The sequence below is a fragment of the Narcine bancroftii genome, chromosome 13 (genome assembly GCF_036971445.1).
Source record: "Narcine bancroftii isolate sNarBan1 chromosome 13, sNarBan1.hap1, whole genome shotgun sequence".
In the NCBI taxonomy this organism is placed as follows: domain Eukaryota; kingdom Metazoa; phylum Chordata; class Chondrichthyes; order Torpediniformes; family Narcinidae; genus Narcine; species Narcine bancroftii.
This window is the reverse complement of record NC_091481.1, coordinates 26,873,829-26,890,586: the sequence shown is the minus strand read 5'-3', so window position 1 is coordinate 26,890,586 and position 16,758 is coordinate 26,873,829. Positions and strand designations below refer to the sequence as shown.

General features: G+C 42.5%; 1 protein-coding gene across 3 annotated transcripts in view; it reads right to left on the bottom strand.

Moving 5' to 3' along the window:
• Positions 1-16,758, bottom strand: part of LOC138748599 (copine-8) — a 276,255-nt gene that overhangs the window by 172,098 nt on the left and 87,399 nt on the right. For all 3 annotated transcript variants that reach the window (XM_069909068.1, XM_069909069.1, XM_069909070.1), the window contains 2 exons: positions 15,388-15,427; positions 12,104-12,180 (listed from right to left, as the gene is read on the bottom strand). In XM_069909068.1, the coding sequence (XP_069765169.1) occupies positions 12,104-12,180; positions 15,388-15,427 (117 nt within the window). The remainder of the gene's footprint in view (positions 1-12,103; positions 12,181-15,387; positions 15,428-16,758) is intronic.

Below are 16,758 nucleotides of genomic sequence, written 5' to 3'. Positions count from 1 at the left end.
AAATTTCATTATTGGGAGAAAGAAAGAGGAGCTGATCAAAGCATCCGGAATTTTGAGAAAATAGAGTCAGGGTTGCATTTTACCCTGGCATACAAATCCAGGATCAGTTGTAAAACCAGAAGCTAGTCATTCAGGATTAAGGTGAGAAATTTCTTCACCTGAATCTCTGAACTTTGCTAACCAAGTGAGCAACCATGGTCAGTCCATATTGGAAAGATAGTGACTAATATTTTTAAAAATATATTAATGGGAATCCAAGGGATTCAAGTTTGGTGCAGTAAAGTGGCAGTCAGGTCACAAAAGCTGCTATCTTACTGAATGAAGTCCCAAGAATTGAATGGCCTTTTCCTTGGGTTCTTCTACCTAACATTAGAACTCAATTTGTGACCCTGCCACATTCAGGTGGATTCCCATGCAACACAGAAAGCTGCAATAAAGTTCTATTTTTGCAGAGCTTTATATTCTTCAGGACAGTCTCTTTTGCAGCAGCTTCAATATTAAAGATTCAATATTTTCTAGCATTCAACTGAACAGGTGGTTGATTTATAGCCATTGCCTGCATACAGAAAGGAAAGATTAAAAATCTTGAGGCATGGTGCCAAGACAACAATCTCTCGTTGATTAGCAAGTCAAAGGAAATTATCATCAACTTCAGAAGAGGGGGCACAGAGATCCCTTCTCACTATACTAAGTAGAATGTGACAATTAAATAAACGTGGAACTTTAGTGAATCTGAAGATTAAAGTTTGATGGAAAATAAAAGGGCAGTAGGAAGTCACCGCAAGCTAGTTACAAGCACACTAAAAAAGTCCATTAGGCAGTTTACATCTGGCTTCATTGAAAAACTTATCTGATGTTTCCAAACCTTTTTTACTGAATGATAAATCATTCAAAACATTTTGTCCTTCGTGATCAAAATTTAACTTTCCCCAGATGAAATGCGAAAATTTTTGAACTTTTCTTTGCACATTGGTAGCATCCAAGTGAATTTAACTGCGATTTACTTCCAAGAATGACAGACAATCCATTGATATTTTCTTTGCTCAGTTATGCTTGAATTCATTGTGACGTGGCAGATGAGAAGATGCAGGTGCACCTGCCTCAGAGGGAGGATGACCCAACTCGAGCAGGTGGGCAGGAAGCTTCACAAATACGTGGATATTTCTGAGGAAACCAGTCTATGCCACTTAACCTAGACAACCAGTTTTGAGTGCTAAACGTCATCCCTGACTAGGATTTCTCTCCCTGGACTGCGATAGCCACAAACACTTTAATTACAACAAAATTTGCTCTTTGATTTTTCAATGTTCCCCACCATTCTCTTATGGCAGTCCCTTGAAGTAGAGGATGATTTGGTTCCACTCCAATTCGGAGGTCACTGGGAGATATGCAGAGTCTGGCAGAAGATGCTTGGCAGGATGAATTGCATGAGGTTCTGTACTCTTTCCTCAGCTTTTTTCACTTGGTCTTTGAGTGCTCAAGTCACTGTGATGAAAGATTAGATGTTCCTTGTTCATTTTGATCAATCACAGGATTTCCAACATGTAGTGGTGTTTAAGAACAACCTTAAAGATCTTCTATTCTCCTGGAAATCTCTTCCCACATCTTAGCAGCAGACCAATCAATTCGCAGAACGAGACCCCTACTCTCAGGTTGGGGAGAAGAGTTTATAAAGGAGCATTTCAAAAGTCTCATCGGGGACTGTTAACAAGAGGAGAAGCATTTAAAAAGCAGTGAGAAAGGTACAAGTTGTTTAAATTTCTCCACTGGCCAATTAGCTATACCCAAAAAAGGAAGGCAAGGTCAAGCAGGGCGGCCATTGTTGAGCAGCCTAGTCTAGGAGTGGGAATGTGAAGCTTTAGTTCGTGGCCTAGTGTAGGAGTTGGGATATGAGGATTTGGTTCAATGACCAATGTATGTGTGGGAATTTGATGCTCTGGTTCAGGAGGCTTCGTTGAGCAGAGAATGAGGTGGAGGTGTAAGAGTTGAAGCAAGGTCAGGACAGGTTTTTCTAATCCCTTGTTCTTTAATAGACAGTGGGAATGGCAGCCAGGGAAGGGACATGCTCCTCTTGCAGAATGTGGATAGTCGGAGAGGCCAACAGTATCCCTGGTGACTTCATCTGTGAGGTCCATCCAACTGTAGCTTCTTACGAACAGTGTTAGGGAATTGGAGCTGGAATTAGATGAACTCTGGATCATTCAGGAGGCTGAAGGGATAATAGACACAAGTTACAGGGAGGCAGGAAGAAGGGAGCTGGGTGACAGTCAGGAGATGAAAAGGGAATAGCAGGCAGTGCAGGGTATACCTGTGGCCATTACCCTCAGAAATAAGTATATCCCTTAGGATTGTGCTGAAAGGGATGACCTGTCTGATCCAGGCAGCAGCCAGACCAATAGCGCCATGTTTGGCTCTGAGTCTCAAAAGGGACGGGTGAAATCAGGTTGAGAGACAGTCAAAAAGGGCTCTATGGTGAAGGGAAGAAATAGAAGATACTGCTGCCGCATAAGAGACTCCAGGATACTGTGCTGCCTCCGGGTGCGAGTCCAGGAAGTGTGAGTGGGTACAAAATATTTTTAAGGGAAAGGGTGAGCAGCCAGAATACAGGTGAGGCTGCATCTGAAGTACTGTGTGGTGTTCTGGTCTTACGTTAGGATGGATGTACTGGCTTTGGAGGCATTGCAGAAGAGGCTCATTAGGTTGATTCTAGGGATGAGGGGTTAGCCTATGAGGAGAGATCGAGTTATCTGGGACTGTATTTACTGAAATTTAGAAGAATGAAAGGGATCTTATAGAAACCTATAAAGTTTGAAAGGCATAGATAAGATGGAGGTAGGCAAGTTGTTTCATTTGGTAGGAAGACCAGAAGTTGGGGACATAGCCTAATTATTCAGGGTGTAGTAGGTTTAGAAGGATCTGATTTTCCCAGAGGGTGGTGAATCTGTGAAACTTGCTGCCCACTGAAGCCATGGAAACGTCCTCAATAAATATATTTAAGGTTGGATAGAGTTTTACATAATAAGGGAATTAAGGGATATGGGGAAAAGGCAGGGAGGTGGAGATAAGCCTTTCATCAGATCAGCCGTGACCGCATTGAATGGCAGAGCCAGAATCAGAATTTATTGTGATGAGCAAGTCATGAAATTCAGTGATTTGCGCAGCGTCATAATGCAAACCTTCATACTATAACCATCTTATAACATGACTATACGAAAATAAATGGTGCACGAAAGTAAGGCAGTAACTTCATCATTGATCATTCAGGAATCTGATGGCAGTGGGGAAGAAGTTGCCCTTATGCTGTTGAGTGCTCATCTTTAGGCTCATGTACCTTTGATCCGATGGTAGCAGAGTGAAGGGGGCATGACCTGGGTGGTAGAGGGTGCATTTTTTAAGACACTGACTCATGTAGATGTTCTCGATGGAGTGAAGTCTGGTGCCTGTGATGTCACAGGCTGTGTTAATAACCCTCCGGAGTTTATTCTTGCCCTGAGACTTGGTGCCTCCATATCAGGCAGTGATGCAACCAGCCAGAACGCTCTCCATGGTTCACCGGTACAAGTTTACGAGTCTTCACTGACATACCGAATCCCCTCAGACACCTCATAAAGTATAGCCACTGGCGAGCCTTCTTTGTGATTGCATCAACGTGGAGGCTCCAGGATAGATTCTCAGAGATTTTGACACCCAGAAATTTGAAGTTATTGACCCTCTCCACTACTAAACACTCGATGAGGACTGGGTCAATGAGGCAGCTCACTCTAATCTTGGGTACTGGGATGATTGATGCCTTTTTGAACCAGGTGAGAACTTCTAACTGCAGCAAGACTTCGAAAATATCCGTGAACACTCCGGCTAGTTGGTAGGCACAGATTTTCAGTACCCTGCCAGGTACATCGTCAGGGCCCGATGTCTTGCGAGCATTCACCCTCTTAAATTATGTTCTGACTTTACCCTCAGAGACAGATATCATAGGTCCTCAGCCTTTTCAGGCATTCTAACAGGCACCATTTGGTTCTTCTTCTCAAAGGAGGCATAGAAGGTGTTCAGCTCATCGGATAGTAAAGTATCACAACCATCTATAGTGTTCACCGTCACTTTGTAGGCTGTAATGGCTGCACTCCCTGCCATAGCTGGCATGTATCTGTCTCTAGTTTCCTCTGGAATTGCCACTTTGCTTCAGAGTCATAGCTGGACTTTTTGTAAAGATCTCGACTCCCGGCCTTAAATACCTTTGTTCTCACCCTCTGCATGTTGGAATTCTGATTCATCCAGGGCTTCTGATTGGGAACACCCGTTATTTGCGCTTGGGCACACACTCACCTGTTGCGTATTCTTTCAAGTCAATGGACGGGTTCTTGAATATGTTCCAGTCCACAATGATCGGGAAGGCATTAGAATGTGCTGTGGGTGGAATAACCTGGGGTGGAATATAAACTGCGACCAGGATGATGGTGGTGAACTCCCTCGACGGGTAGAATGGGCAACACTTGATCACCAGAAGTTCCAGGTTGGGGGAGCGAGACTGGTACCATCACGATGAATTGATGATGACACAAACGCAGGCTCCCTTGTTTTTTCCTGATGCTAGGGGTTCGATCAGCGCGATGGAGGATGTAGCCCTCGAGCTGCAGCACAGTATCTAGAATGTCCACATTTAGCCATGTTTCTGTAAAGCACATCACACAGCACTTCCTTATATCTCTCTCATGTTGAAGTCTGGCTTGGACTTCAACAAGTTTGTTCTCCAAGGACTAAGTTAGCCAGGAGGATGATAGGGAGCGGAAGCCTCCGGTCTTGACTTGACCTGTAGTCCACCCCACTGCGTCTATGTGGTCATGTTTTCTTCAACTGGCCCATGGGTCCACTGCTGGTAGTTCCCGTGGTGTTTAAATGGTCTGTGCGCTGTCCCTTTAAATCACCAGCGATGTTTAAATGTGCTGAGCGTCGGCTGTTTGCGACTCCTGCTCAGTTTAAATGGCCTGGTCACTGGCTGTTTAAAACTCCCGCCATCTCAACGGGCCAGAAGGGCGACTGCTACTCACATTTCCTATGTTCTTATAAACAGATGTACACCAAACAAATTACATTTTAATTAACTGTTATTCCAATTATATTTTTATCCACTGAGCATTCCCTTTCTAATCGCCAATGCAACTTGTTAATTAATCTAACCAACAAATCTAACTAATAACTCCCAATTAAGATCCAAAATACTGCAGATACTGACATTTGGAGCAGAAGAAGAAAACTGTGGAATTCAGGTCAGGCAGCATCTTGGAGGCAGAAGGATGGTTAATATTTTGCTTCTCGAACTATGACTCCACAGATACCAAGTTGCTCCTACAACTTTTTTTTTAAATCCTGGTTCCAATCCTAGTTTAACGAGCAAGTGAAGTGCTTGTATTATATTAAGAATGGGAATCCCTACTTTCTTTTGCAGCCTGACCTTGCATCTGGCAATATCATATCTGATATTCAGGTGAATGCTTTGGTTTGCTGATTTTCTGGCTCTACAGTGACCATTTGGAAAATGTAGCTTTAAGCCACGATTGTACAGTTACGAGAAGAGGCAGCTCCCTCATCAAGAATTAATTTTGGTTGGCACCAATCCCAGAAACCGAGAGCAGTGGTTTGGCCAACCAAACTCTTTCTGCTTCTACATTTATCTTTTTTTTCCCCTCCTCCTCCTTCCTTGTTCTCTCCATAATTCATGCACTGTTTGATGTGAATCATTATCAACAAAATGGATACTCCAATGTTAGGGCTGGAAGATGGAATAATACTCAGGAGTCCCATTTTGAACGGAAAACCTCTTTAAAACAAAAGGGAATAGGTACACTCGGAGGCAATCTGAGCAATGCCAAATGGTCAGAAGTGAACATTTACATATAATATGGGTGAGAATTTTTTTTCTCTCTCAGAAAACACAAGATGCCCAAAGTCATGTTGATTGCAGCTCTATAATGTGATTGTGGCTCATCAGTTTGTTCAACAATGGTCTTGAGGCCTTTTATTTTTTGTGCCCTTTTGGCAAATGCTGAATCCATGTTCACTTTTGGTCACTCAGCCCACATGGAAGATTAAAGCAGATTATCTCAGTCCCGCAAAACAATCCTCCTTTTGTTGTCTGGGACCCCATGCAACTCCCTAAAAATGATTATTCTGCGAAGGGAAGGAGTGCCTCCAGGGCTTTAATTCGGCCAGTCATTCGTAAACCATGTAAGAACTTCAAACCTGGCAGTACACTTCAAAATTGTAAAGTCATGTGAGGGACCCTCAAACAACCATCCTGGAGATGTGTGCAGGACCTGCCACCTCCACAATCTTCACATAATGACTGGTGGGTTCAGTACATACTGGGGGAAGTCAATCATTATTAAAAGGAGTGGTCCTCCAAAAAAAATCATGCAAGATTTGTGCAGCAAACACACGGTGTAAATTTGCTGCTTGTTCATCCTGTCATTATCCCCACCGCAAACAATTTGTGCATTATAGATCAAGAGAAAAATGGAAAACTACAAGTCTAAAGTTACCTGACTTCCCTGAACAAATATCTGCCCCCAGTTGGCCTTCACATATTCTATGGTGAGAATAAGAATTTCTTTGTGGTGACTTTAACTACAGACCTAATAATAAAATTGGGAAATCCCAAGGATAAGAACGATTCTGGAAATAAAGCAGAACTGTTGGAAGGAGGAATGGTTGGCCAAGGGTTAGTGGAGGCTGAGTATCTACAATACAGTGTAGATATTACTGGGTGGTCCAACCTATGAATACGATAAGAAGTTGGAAACAGTTGTGATGTGATTTTTAAATTAGCAATAGAAAAAAAATGTGGTTGTGAGAAATCAGAATCAGTTATTTGAGTGATTTACATTCTGGCTTTTGTTAATTCATCAGATTTCTGTTGATGGCTGATTCACACTTCATAGTATTTTCTCTCTCTCACTCCTCCTGTTATGTGACTGTCTTACCAATCTGTCTACATTTCACACTGGTTATTAAGTCATTCAAATTAAATGTGACAAATAGTTTGGATTTGTAATGGACAATTAGTGCCTGCAAACCTGTAATACATGATGTATGATTTTTTTTTTTTACATATAGATGACACAAATGTACTAATTACCAAGATATTTTCAATTCATCTAATCTTCACCGTTGACTAATTTATTGAACTTAAATTCTCCCTTACTTTTCCGAAGAATATCGCTTCCCTGCACTTGTTGCATGGCTCTGTATCCAGTCCATACAGTACAGGTTTAATAACTCAATGATCAGCAAGTAATGCAAAACTGGATATGTAGGTCAACTAAACAACATAACTTTCACACGTGCCAAAGTTACAAACTGCATGTGAAAATGAAAATTAAAAACTGAAAATGCTACATAAACTCTATTCAGACAGCATCCACGCAGGGAGAAACATAGTGGGCAGAATGGAGTTTCTATGACATGTGCTCACTCCATCTACATTTGGTTTCTCCAATGAAAAAGAGACGAACAGCATAAACACCAAATGCGCTGTTATTTTTGTTCCAAGATTGTTGTGAAAAGGAGACTTGTGAAGATGGAAAGGTGAATCAGATTAGCTCAAGGGAATGTCTCTTTGGATTGGGAATGAAGATGAAGCTATTGTCCAGCAGTGAAAATACATTGCAGAAACAGAACAATCCATAGAATGTGGAAGCCTAGGGCAATGGGAACGCAACTCTTGTTTTTTCCCCAGAGGACATTGGGTAAGAAAGAGATGCCTTGGAAATGAAGCAAACACAGTTGAGGATTTAAGTCAACTATAGAGGAGTAGAAAGAATGTTTGATGAAAATAAAAACATTTCAGATTTGTGGTGTACAGAGTGTCATTATCAGAAAAGTTAAGACTGAACTGCAAAAAGAGAAAATGGAACTTTTACAGGATGCCAGTACAGTTAAGATAGCTGTGGGGTCCCACAGCCATTCCATGAGAACATCTGACTTCCAAATCATTCCCACCTTTCATTTAGCAATACACAGGTTGACCTGCACACTACAGTCAGTGACTTATCTCTAGAGAACCACCGGCTGAAGAGCAACACGATTCAAGCTGTTCAAGTCAATGTTACTGCTAATCTTTTTTCAAATCCTTCATAAATTATGTTGAGCCCCCAGAACATTTTAAAAGTAGCTTGAACATAACCTGTTAGGGAGAAAGTTGGGCCAGAAAAAAAAACTTCCCGTATAAATATTAAAGCAGTATTTAGCATCTGTCTTCACATAGAAATGTTAATTTAGGGTTACATGAAAGGGGTAGAAAGACAACAGACAGGAAAGTAATAGATGGTGAAGATGTTCCAAAATGATTAGTGTTACTGGAAGTTGGTGAGTCATCTCGTTCCAATGCTTATTAGGTTGGTTAAAAGAATCAAAAGGTAGAAACAACTCAGACAATAGACACAATGAATCCTTGTAAAGAAAATATATATTAGCACATTACTTATTCCTTAGGCATTATTTCCATTTATAGATGTTATGCAAGATAACTATGTTCACATTTGTCACAAGTACCCATGAATCAGTGCAGAATCTCTTAAACAATATGATCACAAGGAAATAATATTGGTACCAGTGGTGGCATTGAAGAAAATGTACAAATTTGATTCAAAAGGCAAAAATTGTGGAATATCTGTCAGTATCTCAAATAGATCAAAATTCCTTCACACATTTAACTTTCTTTGTAACTGAGCAATAGCAGATACTCTTCTGTTGTTAAGAACTAGACATGAAAATGCTTAAATGTTTATGAAAAGCTTTCCAGTCTTTATAATACTTGTCTGGTTTTGGATGGAAGATATTGTGACCATTACTCTTCACTGGTACATAGACTAAGCTGCAATATACAAGCACACTGCGTTTCGTGATGTACTACATCCCATCCAAGTTGCTCTTGTGTCTTGGTGTGAGCTTGCAGGTGCCTCAGATTGAAGAGACTGCCATCCATGCGGTACCGGATGTAAACAGTGTCTTCATTGTTGAGGTCTTTCATGGCTTGTTTCAGCATCATGCTGAAGAAGATTGAAGAGGGTTGGTGCGAGAACACAGCCTTGCTTCACGCCATTGTTAATGGAGAAGGGTTCAGAGAGCTCACTGACCCGACCTTGTTGGTTTTCGTGCAGTTGGATAACCATGTTGAAGAACCTTGGGGGGCATCCGAGGCGCTCTAGTATTTACCAAAGCCCTTTCCTACTCACGGTGTCGAAGGCTTTGGTGAGGTCAACAAAGGTGATGTAGAGTCCTTTGTTTTGTTCTCTGCACTTTTCTTGGAGCTGTCTGAGGACAAAGACCATGTCAGTATTTCCACCATGTCAGTGCGGCACGAAAGCCGCACTGTGATTCTGGGAGAATATTTTCAGCGACACTAGGTATTATTCTATTTATGAGAATCCTAGCGAAGATTTTGCCTGCAATGGAGAGCAGTGTGATTCCCCTGTAGTTTGAGCAGTCTGATTTCTCGCCTTTGTTTTTGTACAGGGTGATGATGATGGCATCACGAAGGTCCTGAGGCAGCTTTCCTTGGTCCCAGCAGAGCTTGAAAAACTCATGCAGTTTAGCATGCAGAGTTTTGCCACCAGCCTTCCAGACCTCTGGGGGGGGATTCCATCCATACCTGCTGCTTTGCCACTTTTCAGTTGTTCAATTGCCTTATATGTCTCTTCCCGAGTGAGGACCTCATCCAGCTCTAGCCTTAAGGGCTGTTGAGGGAGCTGGAGCAGGGCAGATTCTTGGACTGAGCGGTTGGCACTGAAAAGAGATTGGAAGTGTTCTGACCATCGGTTGAGGATGGAGATCTTGTTGCTGAGGAGGGCTTTGCCACCTGAGCTGCGCAGCGGGCTTTGGACTTGGGGTGAGGGGCCGTACACAGCCTTTAGAGCCTTGTAAAAACCCCTGAAGTCGCCAATGTCCGCGCTGAGCTGGGTTCGTTTGGCGAGGCTAGTCCACCACTCATTTTGGATCTCCCGGAGTTTGCGCTGAAGATGGCTGCATGCGCGACGGAAGGCTCGTTTCTTCTCTGGCCAGGACGGCTTTGCAAGGTGAGCCTGGTGGGTAGCTCGCTTCTTTGCCAGCAGCTCCTGGATTTCCTGGTTGTTTTCGTCGAACCAGTCCTTGTTTTTCCTGGAGAAGAAGCCCAGTACCTCTTCAGTGGATTGCAGTATGGCAGTCTTCAGCTGATCCCAGAAGGTTTCAGGGGACGAGTCCGTGAGGCGGATTGCATCCTCGAGCTTTGCTTTGAGGTTTGCCTGGAAGTTTCTTCTCACTTCGTCTGACTGCAAGTTTCCAACACTGAACCTCTTTCTGGGGGCTTTACTGTTCCTGGACTTTGGCTTGAAGTGAAGGTTGAGCTTGCAGCGAACCAGCCGGTGGTCAGTGTGGCATTCCGCGTTGGGCATGACCCTGGTGTGGAGCACATCTCATTTGTCTCTTTCTCGCAGCAGGACGTAGTCCAGGAGGTGCCAGTGTTTGGATCGGGGATGCATCCAGGTAGTCTTCAGGCTGTCCCTCTGCTGAAAAAGGGTGTTTGTAATGACAAGTCGCTGTTCTGCGCAGAGCTCCAACAGGAGGCGCCCGTTGTCGTTGCACTTGCCGACACCATGCTTGCCCTGCAAGCTCACACCAAGACACAAGAGCAACTTGTCCGTGAACTACTCTTTGCAGACAATGCCGCTTTAGTTGCCCATTCAGAGCCAGCTCTTCAGCGCATGATGTCCTGTTTTGCGGAAACTGCCAAAATGTTTGGCCTGGAAGTCAGCCTGAAGAAAACTGAGGTCCTCCCTCAGCCAGCTCCCCACCATGACTACCAGCCCCCCCACATCTCCATCGGGCACACAAAACTCAAAACGGTCAACCAGTTTACCTATCTCGGTTGCACCATTTCATCAGATGCTAGGATCGACAACGAAATAGACCACAGACTCGCCAAGGTAAATAGCGCCTTTGGAAGACTACACAAAAGAGTCTGGAAAAACAACCAACTGAAAAACCTCACAAAGATTAGCGTATACAGAGCCGTTGTCATATCCACACTCCTGTTCGGCTCCGAATCATGGGTCCTCTACCGGCATCACCTATGGCTCCTAGAATGCTTCCACCAGCGTTGTCTCCGCTCCATCCTCAACATTCATTGGAGCGACTTCATCACCAACATCGAAGTACTCGAGATGGCAGAGGCCGACAGCATCGAATCCACGCTGCTGAAGATCCAACTGTGCTGGGTAGGTCACGTCTCCAGAATGGAGGACCATTGCCTTCCCAAGATCGTGTTATATGGCGAGCTCTCCACTGGCCACCGAGACAGAGGTGCACCAAAGAAGAGGTACAAGGACTGCCTAAAGAAATCTCTTGGTGCCTGCCACATTGACCACCGCCAGTGGGCTGATATCGCCTCAAACCGTGCATCTTGGCGCCTTACAGTTCGGCGGAGACCTGCAACCGTGTCTGCCTGTCCCGCATCGGACTTGTCAGCCACAAACGAGCCTGCAGCTGACATCGACATTTACCCCTCCATTAATCTTCATCCGCGAAGCCAAGCCAAAGAGAGAGACATCCCATCCACAACCTTTACTGACAACCAAGGGAGACTCAAATTGGCCACACTGTCCATCCAAGCAATAAAATGTGCATTAAAAAAAAAAACAAGTTCCACATATTTTATGCCAACTTTTCGATCTCAAACAGAATTTACATAAAAATGAAGAATTTCTGAGATTTCCATTTCATCTGAGACACAAATTAAGGGAACACACAACATTTTGATATTTAATCATACAGAAGGATCAAAAAAGAAAAGACGATTCTTTCAAATCAGTTTGGAAAGTGGAAATCCTGGATAAAGGCATGAGTAGAGCTTCCAGAATTCAGTGTTCACACCCCATCACAAATATTGATCACATTTAAAATCAAATTCCTTGGAGCGGCTCATAAAAATGTTGCCTCCTAGGAAGGAATTTCTAGGCCAGTGTAGTGTACTTCATCCTGGGTGAATCTAAAGCTGATCATCCATTCAATCATTATAAGGATCTCAAATGAAGTACCTTAAGATATCCCTTTTTCCATAATATGTACTTACACAAGAGGTTTTTCCAGTCTGCTTCCCTGTGAACCAACAATCTCTCCCAATGTGCAGAATGCTTGACCCAGAAAGTCCTGAAATTGACATAAAAAATTCAAACAGGCACAATTTAAAACATTCACTACATAACAATTTTAACATGAGGCTGATGAATAAGATAGGAGACCATGATAATACAGGAAAGAAATTAAAGGGATAGAATATTTGGTAGAAGGTGAAGAGTAGGAATGGAGAGGGCCATTTCAGGGTGGCTGCCTGTGATAGGTGGTGTTTCACAGAGTTTGGTGTTGGGCCCACTGGCTTTTCACACTTTGGATGACATAATTAATGGTTTTGTGGCCAATTTTATGGATAGATAGTTGAGGGGCTGGTATGGTTAAGGAAGGAAGGTGCCTACAGAGCGATGATTAAATTGGAAGAAATGGTAAAGAAGTGGCAGGTGTAATACAGCATGATCATGTACTTGGTCGAAGGAAGAGATTATTTTCAAAATGGGATAAGAATTCAGAAAGCAGAGGTCGAAAGGGACTTAGAAGTCCTAATGCAAGAAAGGCAAATGCAATGTTGGCATTCATTTCAGGAGGACTCCTAATACAAATTTGAGCACTCAGCAGATGTAATGCTGAAGCATTACATTGAACCTCTTTCAGGCCAGGCCACGTTTCAGAATCAGAAATTGTCATGAACTAGTCACGAAATTCATTGTTTTGCTGCAGCATCATAGAGGAGATATTCATCTAAACCACCTTACAGCAATAAATAAAAATAGTTCACAAACTGTCAAAGTAAGGCAGTGTCTTTGGTTAATTGATTAATCAGGAATCTGATGGCAGAGGGGAAGAAGCTGACCTTGTACCACTGAGTGCTCGTCTTTAAGCTCCTGTACCTTTTTCCTGATGGTAGCAGAGTGAAGAGGATGGTGGTGTTGGGGGGGGGGGGGGGGGTGTCTCTTGAGGATAGACATCGACTCTTGCAAATGTCCTTGATGGAGTGAAGTCTAGTGCAATGGTTTTCAACCTTTTTCTTTCCACTCAAATATTACTTTAAGTGTTCCCTATGCCATCGGTATTCTTGTGATTAGTAAGGGATTGCTTAAGGTGGTCTGTTGGTGGGAAGGGAAGGTTGAGAACCACTGCTCTAGACCCAATTGTTAATGAAATATTTTGCTAGAGAAAAATTGTCATTGGCCCATTTCCTTTGGAGTTATGAAACTGTGCACATAATGAGTCAATGAGGTACGATTAAATCAGTGGCTTTCAAACTTTTTCTTTCCACCCTTAAGCAATTCATTGGAAGTGGGAAATTGTGAAAATCCCCCAACAATTCCAGTAAGGAATTCATATAAACAAGCTGCAAAAAAATTGGAAGTTTTAATCATTTTAATTTGGTTAAATATTTATAAGTGCTTCATGGACGTTATGAAGGTGAGAGCAGGTGACATGAGCATCAGAATCCGGACTCCCAGGCTGGGAAATAGCTTCTTCCTGCAGGCTATGAGACTGATGAACAGCATCCTATAACTGAGAAAATCATCTCAAAATATTTATATTTATTTTAAATTATTTATTTATTATGTACTGTTTGTGTGTGTGCACTGTGGTTTGGAGAAATACTGTTTCGTCAGGTTGTATACGTACAGTCAGATGATAATACGCTTGAGGTTGATCATTAGTAAGAATAAAAAGGTGCTTCAAGGCAATTTTGTCAAATTTGACTAGAAGTAAATGACAGATGTACTACAATGTGGGCTGAGAAATGGCTGATGGAATTTAATACTGATAAGTGTGAAGTGTTGCATTTTCGAAAGGCAAATCTAAATTAGTCATATACATTGAATGGTAGACAATTGAGGAGTGCAGAGTAACAAAGGGATTTAGGAGTTATGGTAAATAGTACCCTCAAAGTTGATACTCAGGTAGATGGTGTGGTGAAGAAGGCATTTGGAATGTTGGCCTTCATAAATCGGAGTATTGAATTCAAGAGTTGGGATGTTATGATGAAATTGTACAAAGCATTGGTGAGGCCAAATTTGGAATACTGTGTGCAGTTTTGGTCACCAAATTATAGGAAGGATATAAACAAAATAGAGAGAGTGCAGAGAAGGTTCACGAGAATGTTGACAGGATGTCAGGGTTTGAGTTACAGAGAAAGGTTGAGCAGCCTGGGGCTTTTTTCTCTGGAGCGGAGAAGATTGAGGGGGGATTTGATGGAGGTGTTCAAGATTTTAAAAGGGACAGAGAGAGACAACGTGAATAGGCCTTTTCAATTAAGAGTGGGGGATATTCAAACCAGAGGCCATGGTTTGAGATTGAAAGGGGAAAATTATAAGGGGAACATGAGGGGAAATTTCTTCACGCAAAGGATGGTTGGGATGTGGAATAAGCTTCTGGCGGAGGTGGTTGAAGCAGAAATGTTATTTACATTTAAGGAAAGACTGGATAATTACATGGAGGGGAGAGGATGGGAGGGGTATGGACCAGGTGCTGGTCAGTGGGACTAGGAAGGTGGGGATTTGTTCCGGCATGGACTAGTAGGGCCAAACTGGCCTGTTCTGTGCTGTATATAGTTATATGGTTATATAATGTAAATGTTAGATACTTGCTGAAAGAGGATCAAAAGCAGGGCATTATTTAAATGTTGATAGATTGGGAAACGTTGATTTACAAAGAGATCTGGGACACCAAGACTCTTGGTGTAACCTATTTAAATGACCAGTAACCATTGGTTTGACAATGACTTTTGATTTCTTCTCAACAACGTCTGCAACTTAATTTGCTTCGAGATTTACTATAATATTGTGAATCACTACATTGCCAATATCCCCTCCCTATCTTGCTCTATTTGCAAAACAAATCCTGGTGTAATATTCTGACAGGATGTTATACAGTAAAGAAGCCAGTGAATCGTAGAAATTTAAACACCTAGAAAGTGATGAAAAGAAGTCAGGAAATGTCTATATTCAGAAACAAATAAAATGACCACCTTAGCCAACTTTTAAAACCCTCAAAATTAAAGATGGCAGAAAGCTGAACAAATCTGGACTCTGTTCAGTCATCTGTTTGTCAAAGTTTCTAAACAACTTTTGTGATTATGCAGACCAAATTCAAATACGATAATAAACAAAGAGCAACATGAGATTCAAGAGGATTTCTCAAGACCTTTGATGCAACTTTTCAGGCCAACCTTGGATCTGGGCCAAAACAAATTTTTATTTTAATTGCACTGTAATATGGCACACAATTTAAAACATGATTAAAAACTAAACAATTCAGTAAACTTACGTGTTCAGATAAGTTTGAACTCTTTGAATCAACATCATACCTAAAAATGATAAAAGAATTGAAATATCAGTGTCTTAAAATTCACATCCATATTACATGACCCAAGCCAATAAGATCATAACAGATGAAACCCTTCAGGTGTTCTCATATCTCAAAAAGACCCTGAAACTAAGCTACTCCTGACAACTGTTTTAGTGAATCCAATTCGGGCATGCTATACAGTTGCAGACATCAGTAAGTATGGGAGAAGGAAGATTATGGGAATAGGATAGAGGGGTGGGTTTCATGGCCAAAGGATGCATCTGGAGAAAGTACAGAAGGGTTAAGAGGAAAACAAAAGGAAAATAAGAGTTCAGCATCAGGCAGATACAACCATCACTGGCCTTGGCCCTGGTGAAAGCAGTACACCAACATACTGAATAGTACCAATCAGAGAAACAAACAAGGAAGCCAGGGATTATATTGTCTCCCTGGAGGATCCTGGACAATACTGAAGTATTTTGTAAAGTGAGAGAAGAGTCTGCATCTGCTGAAATTAAGGATTACGCGGCAATGAAAGGGAGTAACGGTGTTAGTGGGAAAAGAGTTCACACCATTCAGAGATGCACTGAGAGTTGAGTATACTCATAACAACCAGGTTCAGAACCGGTGTAGGGTGTAGGGTGTAGGCTCACAGCCATCGCCCCCCCACCACAAATGAGATACTGTAACCCTCCCATGACCCCAGACCACTGTCAGATCTGTTTGCACCCCCTGACTACAGTCAAACCCACCCACGTTACTTGCATCTGGCTGGACACATGCTAGTGACGCTAGATACTCTCCACGTAATATAAGCAGGGCGCTTGTCTGCTATGTCAGAGGGATGGAGGATGTCCTTGTTCGGCAAATAGGCACCATCACCACTTCCCCACTGGCTGAGCGAGTTTTCGGCCATTAGACTGCACTCACCCCCTTCCTAGTTACCCTAATGCCCCCCCCCCCCACTAAGACTCATTCTGGCGGTGATCCTGGTTCAGCACCAGGAAACCAATTAAGGTGGGTCCCCTTCAATTTACTTATTTACCTGCGCTCAGCCTAATCTGTCTGACAACATCTCTCTTCTCCAAACCAATCCCCCTTTTGTCTTTCCATTTGTCTTCACTCTCTCCACAGAGAGGAGGCACACCAAGGAAACTCTTGGGCCTCGTGTGACGAAGTTATCAAGCTGCAGGCTGACAACCAAAATATTTTATGGAGCATGACCTTGCCAGTGGAAACAGTACTTCAATCAGGACATAAGGTAGGTCTCTGGAGTGTGCATGACCAAAATACTTGCGACATCTCAATGTTTACTGTAAGTAATAAATACATAAACAAAACAAATGACAA